The 12474-nt window shown below is 39.4% G+C and overlaps 1 protein-coding gene across 1 annotated transcript in view; it reads left to right on the forward strand.

Moving 5' to 3' along the window:
* Positions 1-12474, forward strand: part of dcc (DCC netrin 1 receptor) — a 264597-nt gene that overhangs the window by 237659 nt on the left and 14464 nt on the right. The window contains exon 27 of the mRNA XM_084746633.1: positions 5379-5527. Coding sequence (XP_084602759.1) covers positions 5379-5527 — 149 coding nt within the window. The remainder of the gene's footprint in view (positions 1-5378; positions 5528-12474) is intronic.

The following is a 12474-nucleotide window of genomic DNA, read 5'->3' on the forward strand; positions in this document are numbered from 1 at the left end:
TTGTCTGTAAAGCTCATGTTAGAAGTTGATCTATGTAGCTAACAATAGCAGTTGGTCTGTATAGCTAACATTAAAATTTGGTCTGTGTAGTTAATGTTAGCAGTTGGTCTGTGTATCCAACATTAGTGGTTGTCTGTAAAGCTAATGTGAACAGTTGGTCTGCATAGCTCATGTTTCTTTAAAGAGACAAAATCAGAAATACGTATTTTTCCTCTGACCTGTAGTGCTATTCATCCAACTAAATTTTTGGTGTGAGTTGCAGACATTCAATGTTTGGTTGAGTTGTCTGCCTTCTCTCCCACATAATGGAACTAAATCCACTAAAGATAATCCACAGACCTTGTTGTGAGCAGTTTCATGTAGGAACCACTTTCTTTCTAGTAGAAAAGAAAGCGGTTCTAAAGTAGTTTCACATAATTCTCCTGTAGAAAGAAAGCAATTCATACATGAAATTGGTCACAACACGGTTTGTGGATTCTCTTCATTAATCAGATCATGATTTTTGGAAAGAGAAACTACTTTTGAATTCAAATCTATTTTTTTGGGTACGTTGAGCAAAACAAGCTGAGCATCATTTTGTCCCATTATATTGGAGTGAAGGCAGACATCTCTTTGGTCGATATCTCCAAAACTCTGCAACTCACACCAAAACTATCTAGATGGATAAATAGCACTACAGGCCAGGGGGAAAATATGTATTTTTGATTTTGGGTTGCCCTGTCCCTTTAAATTAGAGGTTGAGGCCTTGGATAATGACAGTATTTTCTCAGCTGAAGGCAGAACTGTAACTGTACTGTGATGTTGTTCTACTTCTGAAATACTGGTGAAGTTTCCACCAAGTGAAGCATGTTTTTTTACTGGAGGCCATGCTAATGAGATGGTAACTAACAGCACTCTTCTTGCTTTCTCAAGCCGCCCATCAAAAAGCTACAGACAAGGCCATCCTCACAGAAAAATAAAAACATGGGGTTAGTGGAGCTAGAGCAAGTGCAAGCATGGTTCTCTTCTGGCCCTGATTTCCTTCTTTAGGGTTGCCAACTTTGGATTTCAGCTGGGAGTAAGATTTGTTCTGGGGGATGACAATCCGTGAAAAGTGCTGCCTTAACTTTGTTACTGCGCCTCAGCCCTTCTGAACTTGGAAAAAGAAAACTCCATCAGTGGAGGAGAAGATGAAAAGTTAGCGTGAGAGAAGGCGTGTGTGGCATGGGGTCTGTGTCAATTTTGTGAGTCTCACGCTCAATGCATGAGAACCGGCACCCGGAGGAAACCCAAGCAGGCACGGGGAGAAAGGCCATATCCGAACTGGGTTGAACCTGTGACCCTCTTGCTGTGAGCTAAAAGTGCCACCGTACCACCATGCTGCAAATAATCCAGCCCTTACAGTAATATTAGCCTCGATATCAAGGCTGCAAATCAGTTGCCTGTGGATGCCTTTGGTTGTCTTTGTCTCCATCTTACTAGCTTGTGAGGTAGCTGGCAAACTAACATTTAACATGCTAGCTAGCTATGAAGCAGTGTTGCCAAATACTTCAATGGAAAAAAGCTAAAGTCTGCTTGAAAAATTGTTGAAGTTGCTCACTTACATCACATGCTAATTGAATATCCACTTCAGCATAACATACTGTATCTATTTATGAGCAATTTTTAAAAATTAAAGTTTAAATGTCAAATAAAACTTGAATGACGTGAGCTAGTTTCATTATTAGCTAAAAGTTTTATGAAAGCTGTTCAATTGACTGTGGAACATAAGTGCAATCACACAGTGGATTCTTACAAACTTTGTAGTTTAAGAAAAAAACTTAAATAATCAATCATTAAGAATAAAACCTCAGTGGATATGCAGTGTATATGTTTAGGAAAACCACAGCAGACAAGAACTTTTATCTCTGGAGGGGAAAAATAGCTGTAATGAATGTATTTGGAGTTATCTGACTTTACTGTTCTCAGCTGGAATCCCAAGGTGGACTTTATTCTTTTTACATGCTGTTTAGAGCAAAGTGGTGAGATGATTCAACAGTTAGAAAGAAATCTTTAGTCTCAGCAGGACACCATGAAGGAGACAGTTTCCTGCTGCTTGTGGGTATAAAAAAAGAGAAATCTAATTTAACTAAAGCTTTTCTTCAGCAAAGAGGCTGCTTTTGTCGAAGAACTCCCAATTTAAACTGTTTGGGAACAGGGACAGATTTGCTGGGAAAAAGTCGTCTATATACTTTTTACTTTGTATAATACAAATTTAGAATTCGGAAGTCAGCTGCTCCTTTTCAACTGCCGGAACTTTATCGGGAACTGTTTTGGGCCCTTTTTACACCTGGTATAAACGTTTTGGAGTGGTCATCTCTAAGAACACATGAATGCATTGAGATCTGATCACAGTGTGTCCTGGGTCATATCTTTGTGTTTTTTTTATATCCAGATAATACAAAAAAATAATGATTAAGTGCAAACAAAATTCAAGTCAGTCTAACATTGTGTGCTAGCTGTTTCCTGTTAGAGAGGCATAATTTTGTTTTGTCCTAACTAAGTAGTCATGAGTGACATATCCATCCCAACAACATTTTTATTTGGCTGAGATGGGGACGTGGTTCCTTGGAGCAGTTAACATTTTTACATCAATTGTAGGAATACAGAAAATGGAAGAGTTTTTATTTCTGTAAACCGATTTGCAGCAAACTGTACAGCCACAGTCATTTTTCATTGCGATATTTGTGTCCCTATATTTCTGGGTCCTGCACAGGAAGATGACATCCCAATTCCCAGTTCCAGCCACAAAGCCCTGATTGGTTGCTGGTTTCTCCAACCCAGCCATCACTGAGCACAACATCAGACCTTTCTGAGTCACTTAAAGAAGACATGGGTGGTTGCTTTTTGATTTATCAGTTCACTATGCATCATATTAACTGTTCTTGAGGTGCACTAAAATGGTGAATGCACCAAAAGACCTTTTATTCCCTGAGTTTAGTTCCTTGGCGTATCCTGTTGAAATCAGTGACATAGTTTTTGGTTTTTTGACTGTTTTGACCTTGCCTTTTGTTGCTAACACTGGAAATCTCTCTATTGTAGTTCTTTTAGGTCTCAGTGCTGCATTTGACAGATTTGATCACACCATCCTCTTGTCCCGTATAAAGCAATGGGTGGGCTTCAGTGGCACGGCTCTTGAATAATTTAAGTTCTACCTTACAGACAGAACTTTCTGTGTTGTTATTGCTGGGCCGAGGTCTTTTGCCTCTAGACTGCGTTGTCTGGTTCCTCTGGGTTCAGTTCTTGGTCCGATTCTGTTGACCAATGACATGCTGCTGTTCGACTTCTCGTAAGATCGCACATCAGTTTCCAGTTTTATGCAGACAATACCCCGATTTATATTTTCACTTATTTCCTTGAGGATGTTCATAAATGGAGGGCTCAAAATTTCCTTCAGCTCAATTCAATAAAGACTGGGATACTCTTAGTCGTAACCAAAGATGTGTCAGAGCAGAAAACCTTTTGAGATTTTGAAGGAAGTGACAGCCAATTTTGTAGTTATGTTTCGAGGACTGAGATTATTACTAATTATGTTCTTCTGGGATAGGTTTGTGGAAAATGGATTTTGTATTTGGACTATTTGTGCTCACTTTGTCAATTTTGTAAGCTGCAAGAAAGAACTGGGATGGAAACAGTTTTAAGTCTATTTGTACAAAAACAAAGACCATGCGAAAGTCATTTTTTCTGTGCCGTGAAGACTGTTGATGTTAAAGGCAGTTTAAATTTGACTGTTTTATGCTCTCTGGTGTAATCCACTGCTACCGAGGATGTTCCAGGTGTTTTGTTTCACGAGGAGGAGAATGGATGTTTATTGATCAGGAAGTGAAGGAGTGCAGTGTGGGGAAAGAAGGCGAGGATTGTGGGTAGAACAAGCCTGAGGATGTATTCAGATATCACAAGACTGTTCAGGGAATCACAGAGGAGATTAAAGAAACTAGACATCTTTTGTCTCATTTTTCCTCTTACATGTTGTTTTTCTTTCCCTTTCTTTCTCACCTTGTAAATAGGCATCCTTAAATTTGACTTCCTGAATGGTATTTGTGGAGACACAACACCTGAATGTATTTATTGATTTCCTTGTTTAGCCATTTGTTTGTTCTATTTCCTCGGATGTTTGTTCTCTTTTTCTCTATTTGTTAGCTTCTCTGTTTGCTTATCTGTCCATTTGTTCACTTGTTTGCATTATTGTACAAGTTATTTATGGAAAGGTTGAATGGATATTTGAGAAACGCATGGATAGAATGGGGGGCCCCAGGAGGGGCTCCAGTCTGGTACAGGGGAGGCTCAGTAAATAGAAATGACAAAATATTACATTAGTTGACAAAAGGGGATCACACAGAATAGCCTGAACATCTGTGATTTGTTTAAAGCGATAGTTCAGAGGTACAGTATTGGATAATTTTACGGTTTTCCCCACTTGCCCAGAGTCAAAATCTAAAAAAAAAAACCTTTTGATAGACTGTTTTAATGTATTTAGTATAGTCTGAAGTTATGTCAAATTGCAATATTAGGCTATATTGGGTCAATTGTTGAATGTCTATGGGATCAAATAACAATCATGATCCCAGTGAAATTAAGCAAGTAATCCAAGGGAAGTTGAGCTTCATCTGAGGGAAGACCAACAGACTTGGATGGATGGATGGATGGATGGATGGATGGATGGATGGATGGATGAGTGGGTCAGGCCTCAGATCTGTTTCTTGTTCAATGGTTCACTTGGTTGCATGTGATGGATTAATCAGTGGGTGAGGTGGTGGCGGATGGATGGACGAATGGATGGATTGGTGGATAGATGGAGGGATGGATGGACAGATGGATGCATGGCTCAGGCTTCAGATCTGTTTCTTGTTCGGTGGTTCACTTAGTTGCATGTCATAGATGGATCAATAGCAGCTGTGTGTTATCAGATCAAATTCTTCCTCTCAGCACTCATGTGGATGTCAATATTTAATATCAGCTCTCAGAAAACAACTTTTCTATAAAGATTGCTAATGGACATTGACTGAAAAGTGACCTGATGACACAAGAATTAATAGTCCCAGTTTAAGGTTAGGAACCAGCTCAATAGCAACAGTTTGCTTGGTTGCCCCAGGCAACAAGACTTAAGATTAAGGGTTTTAGACTGAAAAAATGAAGGTAGTGTTTCAAATTCAAGTCATCTATTAAACTCATGCTCTCTAGAATTATCAATTGCCCTCGTCTCTTGGCTGACTGAAGTTATTCTGAACAAACTTGTCTTTCAAATCTCAACTTGCAGCTAAATGTCAGAAACAAAGTCAGGTGTCAGATGACGAGGATCAAATTATTTCTCCGCTGTTTCTTTAATGTTTTGAAACCAGGACTCTTTCTGTCCTGCCCAGGTGCGAGCCTTCCAAAGCCCCAGGTGAAGACCGCCTCTCTGGGTCAGGCCGGTAAAGCCCGCTCCCCTCTGCTGCCCGTCTCAGTCCCTACGGCACCGGACTTACCAGAGGAAGGAGGAACAAAACCCGCCGAGGATTCAGCTGCCAATGTAAGTCTGCATGGAGAGGATGTTGTAGGAGGAGTTGATGATTTAGTTTTACACCACAGATACATCACTAGATCAAAGAGTGTCTGTGGCAAACATTTTCACTGCTGGATTGAGTCTTGTCTTAATGTAATTTATGCTTTAGTGCTGGTGACAGCGTGGCATTATGTTTTTGGGTCGTCTGTCCATACATCACTCATTTCCAAAGATTGGACATAGAGTGTTGGTATAAATATTTTTTTAGGGTTTTTTGGTAGGACATGATTTGTCCAAATTTTCAAGAATGGATGTCTGTCCCATCCTTGTGAACGCAAACATCTCAAGAAATCCTCGAGGGAATTTCGTCAAACTGGGCATAAATGTCCACTTGAACTCAAGTATGTACTGAGTTGATTTTGTTGGCCAAAGGTTAAAGGTCAAGGTCACTGTGACTTCGTGTCCATCCCATTCTCCTGAATATGATATCTCAGGAACACATGGGGGGATTTTCTTCAACTTTGGCACAAATGTCCACTTAGGATAGGTAAACCGCATGCCAACAAACCCAAAAGTGGGTCAAAGACTACGTTTATGTGGGACAATGTGGGACATGTTGAGAGGTGGTCTAAACTTTTGATTTTACAAAAATAAATGTTTTCTGTCCCTTAGCTTGGTTTGCACTCTGGTTGATTCAGTTGCAAACAATAGACAAGTAGATTCTTTTTCATAGCTGAATTCCCTTTTCTTTATTGTAGGTTCCATCATTTTCTGCCTAATTCTGCATGGCTTGTGAATTTGTGGTAACTTGCAATTTTATGCAGAGTAGCAAAGAATGTGCACACTTTGATTGATGTCAAACAGAACCCTGTGATGTCAGCCTCCCCTGCTTTCTTTAAAGCGACTGTATAAAAGTCAGGCTTTAGAAAAGTTCCCATCCTTGACACTGGTTCCTGAACTATACTTTTTTCCAATGCCAATTTTCTAAGATCCATTTTAATGAAAAGAAAATTACATAACACATTATGATACAATTATTTTACTCTGAGCACTTTACTTAACCTGAATAACTGGACTGAAATGATGAAACTGATGAAATATTTGCACAGTATTGGACTATGTAAAAATATTAATACCTGTCAAAACTCTTTAGCTTTCAAAATTAGGCATCAAATGACAAATCATTTTTGATACTCAATACAACTGAAGCAATTTGATTAGTACCATAAAAGAATCAAAGTTTTGCTACCCAGCCCTAGTCCTGTAGTGGTTTGACTTTTGAAAATTAAAGCCAATCAAAATGTGGGACATAGGATAAAAGTTTTGTGTAGTCCCATATAAAGTGGGACATCTGGTGTCTCTAACCTTGACTGAGGAGGTGGTCAAAACTCACTGTGACCTCACAAAAAACATTTTTGGCCATAACTCCAGAAGTCGTACGCTAATTAATACAAAATTTCACACAAATAGCTAACAAAACAAAATAATGAAATATCCCAAAGGTCAAAGGTCAGTTTTACTGGGAAATCTTAATTCCCTGCAAAAACTCAGAAGTCTTTAAGTGCCTGACAGCTAAATTCCACCTGGCGTGGCTGCGTTGTGTAACAGTGGCACAATGTCAGGCGGAGCTGATCGCAGCCATCCTGAACAATGCTTGTGATTTCACCAGCAGCGCCACGACACGTCTCAGAGGCGGCTCTCTGCTCTGCTCTGCTTCAAATACGTGCTGTGTCTATTTTTGATGGATGCCGCGTCAATTAACACAGAGCAGATTGAACAGGCAGGAAGTCAGACGAAGAAAAGGCAGGGAGAATCTAGTAATTTTCAAAATAAAAGCCCCCGTGCAGACTCACAATCATAAAGACAGACAGAAAAGAAGCTATTTAACCACGTAGCCTGCTTATCCATGATAGCAGCACAAAGAGCAAGGAAAGAGGAGCTAATCAACAAAATCTGCAGCCACGTGGAGGACGGATCAGAACCGTGGTGCAGACATGCCATGCTTGGTGGAATCAACCAGTAAGAAGACAGCATGTTTCCCACTAGAATACATTAACTAGAATCAAACGTGTCAAAATTGTGATAAATTATGTTTTGTGAAAATATAAACTTAATAACTTTTATTTAATACCTTCAAAGTCTTAACTGCATACATGACATGATTTTGGACAGACATGGATTTAAACAGCAACTTTTAATCTGTGGAAGCAAATAAATAAATAACTTTCCAAAGCTTGGGTTTAAAATGTAGAGGATATCTAATATTCCTTTATCATAAGTGGATGGATGTCATCTAATTCATGAAAACTAATATTATGTGTAAGATCACAGGTTTTTTTTCGCTTCCATCATATTAAATGTTGTATATAGTGTCTGAAGCATTTGAAGTAGCAGTGAATCAAAATGGCCTGCAGTACATCATCTTTTCTTTAGTGTGTTTGCCTTTTAACTGTAGCTGTTGCCATGGGAAACATGAAACACACATCTGTTAGAACTGATTGGTTATTTCAGTTGTCTTTGTGCTGGTCTTGTATCAGCAGCAGACCAGATGTGTTTCAGGTTTTTTACAATTCATACAAACGTAAAAACATTCACAGAAACCATCATATAATCCATGTGGAGTTTTCCCAGTTATGATGCAGACTGTGTCCCAAACTTCACATGACCCCTGTGAATGAGGTCACGGCTGTGAATTTAGAGGAACTCTGCAGTGTGTTCAGGAGGCATGAGAGCAGAGACGGACACACACCTCCTCTGTGTTAAAGGTCTTGACTTGCATTTGGATTTGGAAAGGAAAAACTGAAGCCCCGGAGTGGTGGAATAATGTTTCTGACCACTGTTGTACTGACAATAACTTATGAATTTTCATCAGTTTCTCGCTTCAGTTTCGCTCCCAGTACTACAGTCCATCACAGCACATGTGGAGTCACAGTAACGGTTTGGTTCACAACAGACAGATGTTGTGCTAATTGTGTTCAGAGTTTTGAAAAATGCGACTATAGTTTGGAGAAAAGGGTGTTAGTGACTAACTGTGATTTGTACCAACACATGTTGAAAATTGTACACCTTATTGCTTTCTATAACAGTCAGAATTCTACCATGTGAACCTTTTATCCATAAACATCACTTTTCTTTTCCATATTAAGAGTGTCTGGAAGATCAGCTACTACAAACCTGATCATTTTACCTTAATAATTAACTGAATTAAAGGAGAAATTTGGAATATTTTCACTATAAATCATAAAATGACCATGATGTATTATTAAGGAAACATGCAAAGTTGAAATACTGGCTTCTCCAACTACAACCAACATGTTTTCCATTGAAATTTCCAGGCTGGAACAACTCTTTTTGTTTATTAGACTTTAAATTAATGCCGAATGTTCGCTGAATGAGCAAGTGTTTGTTTACGAGTCGTAACAAACTCATCAATAATCTATTAGAAGGAGCAGACATTTATAACCATTAAAGTCAGCAAAATGTTAATGGAGTCTGGTGTACTTTCAAGGCAGTGGGCTTTTTTTGTTTTCAGGATAACAAGTTTAGCTTTACATTGATAGGAAATTGACAGTTATAAACAGCTGATCACTTTATAGTGAAGACCGGTCCTCACTTATCAATGTCAAAACTCGTCTTGCACTTGCATTTCCAAGTAAATGTACTTCATAACTGTCCGCCACTGGGAAGCACCAACATAAAGTGAGAGTGAAAAAATATACCACTACATGCTAATGTGCTAAAACACAACAAATGCTGGTATTTTTTGTATGTTACTATGTGTCTCATTACTACCCAGGTTGAATGCACTCTTCTGACAAAACAACTGACCTCTGGTTTGCTCCTGCAAAAACAGTCGTAGTTCAAGCAGCCAGCTCACAGTGAATGGATGTAACTGTACAGAGTTGATATTTAGCATCTAGGGTCTGACCTTGTCGCTGCCCACAGGGAAACACCAGGTTCAGCACAGCAGGTAGTTGGGGGGGTGTGATCATAATAATGTTGACCCTACAGGTGGAGCCTTTGACATGTTGTATTAACAGAACACAGCAGCAAGTGACAGCATAGCTTTCAGGTGTGCAGAGCGTCGACGGCTCAAGCGCACTGCTGTATGAAATAGGTTTGCTGGATATATGCTGCGGTGAGGAGAGCATTTTTCAGTCTGCGTCATTTGTGGCTACAGCCGTAGATAATGCAGACATCATCATCACTGAGATTGCTGTTAAAGGACTTGAACAGAATAGGACAATTTTGTAAATTCTGTCAAAACACAGACATAAAGACAGTCTTTGTGTCCCTCTATCAGAGGTTATTCGTCGGAGTTCCTTAAAAGCTGATATTTTGGAGGCATAATATTTTTTACGAGTCTGCAATCATATTCATCTTCAGGTAAATGTAAACTGTGGATCTCCAAAAGAACAAATAATTACAGCCATGAGATACAGTAAATTGCCTAATAAAAGCGGACATTTAAATGGTAGCGTGACCAACATGAAAAAAATAAGTTTGGTCCCTGATAAAAAATAATATTAAGGGAGTGGAAAATACCAGTGCAGTGATAGTAGATTCGGTATAATGTACATTTCACAGCCGGTTGTGTCATACTCGCCAGTCTGTTTCAAATTATTATTATTATTCGAAAGGTATACTAAAGTGTTGAGTTTCATTGACAGTACTGTGATCGCAAAAACAGCTGGCTAGAAGTGATTGCAAGTAATTGGTGACTTAAAACAAGGAACTCAGCAGTAAAGACTGTTGTTGTTCTGATGGAATTAATCCTGTTGTAGTGAACTGATTAAGACAACAGGTGTTGGTTTGCTTTAAAAGTAAATTAAAACAGATGGGAACAGGGAAGTTTCTTACTAAACTATGATCAAATATGATTAAAAGAAGGTAAAGTAGAAATGAAATGTCTAATAACAGCCCGCTTCAAATAAAGACTTGGTGCTTTCTGCAATATTTAAAAAATTCTTATAAATGTAATGGAATAAAATGTACAAAATTTTCCTCTTAAATGTAGTGGGAAAAAAATTAGATGACATATAAAACTGTTGGTTTCAAATGAAGTAAGGTACCAGAACTGGAGCCCCCAGGGGTCACACAATGATTCAAATGATAAGAAGGACCTTTCTCTGATTATTCGTCTCTTTCCTGTGAAATAGTGGATGACTTTAACCTTTCAGACATTTAATTAAGAATTGTGGTCAAGATGTATATGTGAAATTACACAGGTGAAGACACACTGCTCTACAGGGTGTCTGCAGGGTCATAGTTTGAGGCACAGGGGGCTATTTGACACATTGGGAGTATGAGTGGGCTGATGCTGGATACAGTGTTTCTAAATGATTCCAGCATCTTTAGTATTTCATTAATGATTTCCAGCACAGTAGCCACGCCATTTATTGGTCTCTATCAGTGCCTAATTTCTAAATCAAGAGGCCCTGGAGCACAGAGAGACTGCTCTGGTGTGTCAGGGGGAAGACAAAATGTCGGGGAGCGCATCAAAAATTCACAGTCTGTGGGCACATTGGACAACTTTGACTAAGTGCTAACTGTTAAAACTAAGCAAAAGTGCCTTCACAAACAAGACATTATTTATATACATGTATTAATCAGAGCATCCACAGCATAGAAATGGCTGTTTATGGTTTGCAGCTCTCTCTCCCTCTCTCGCTCCTTGACAAAGCTACAGCAGGGGCGCACAGGAACAACGCTCCACCACATTTATTCTCCAAGTGAGGAAATACAGGTATTTTGTTTGCATGATCCGTGTTTTTTTTTTTGCAGTCATCACTAAAGCTAAAGCCCCGATCAGACAGAGTAGTAAGAGGCGTCTGAGAGGTGACTCAGATGCAGGGAGAGGAAGCGCACTGATGTGGACTGATGTGACTCACTGACTGCTGCGTCATATTTCCAGGTTCAACATAATGAAACCGTGAATAAAGACAGTCAAACATTTGATTGTGTGCTCAGTTATAGTTGAGAAATGTATGTAAACTTGCCACTGTAATAACACCATTACATGACCTGAAACAAGTCACAATATAAGCGTGCGTTTTCATGCATTTGCGCATCATAGGTGCGCTCTGTTAATTAAACATACAGCAATAAACCTCTGAATTCTGCCAAATTATTTCACTATTTCACAGCACAAAAGTCCACTTGCCAGCTGCAGGGCATATAGTTATCATGAGATAACACTGAATGTTAATGAATAATTTTTTATAGTGACCAAGCAGATACAATCAAACAGGTGCTGGTTCCAGTCTCAGAGGTCCTAAATCCTGTTCTGGCAGGATCTGGCACAAATTAAGCCCTGGTCTCAACTCTTTACTGAAATGAAGGACACAGTTGAAGGAGCTGAAGTCTGTGGTGTTGCAGGTGGTACATATAGTAGCATGAGTCATCGAAGTGTAAATATCCAGTGAAGAGTGAGCAGACTCAGAAAATACAAAAACAAGAGAAAAATAGAGAGAAAAGCAGGTCTGAGGAAGAGAGAGAGACACACATACCTGCTCAGCTTTGTCACTATAACATGTTTCCTTCCTTGAGTGTGCCAGTGGCCTTTCAGCTGTGGAATAAACAGAGTTCATTAATGTTCGATGAGACTTAAGGGAGGAAGAGAGGAGGAAGAGACTGAAGAGGAAGAAGAAAAGGAGGTGGGGGAAAATTAGTAAGAGGAAGGAAAGAGAGAGGAAGCATAAAGGAGAAGGAGAGGAAGGGGGCGACAGTGGGAGAAGAAAGGGAGGTGAGGAAAGACAAAAGGAAGATAAGAAGTAGAGAAAGGAGGTAGAGGAAGAGGGGGAAGAGACTAGAGGAAGGATAGGACAGGTACAAAAGAAAAGCAGAAGGAGAAGAGAGGAGGAGATGGAAATGGGAGATGAAGATGAGAGTGGGAAGTGAGGACAGGGGAGAAATAGATGAAGAAAGAAGCAAAAGAGGGAGGGGGAGGCAGAGGATGACAGGCGGAGAGATAA

This window comes from Lutjanus erythropterus, chromosome 20, assembly GCF_056507025.1.
Source record: "Lutjanus erythropterus isolate fLutEry1 chromosome 20, fLutEry1.hap2, whole genome shotgun sequence".
Taxonomy (NCBI): domain Eukaryota; kingdom Metazoa; phylum Chordata; class Actinopteri; order Lutjaniformes; family Lutjanidae; genus Lutjanus; species Lutjanus erythropterus.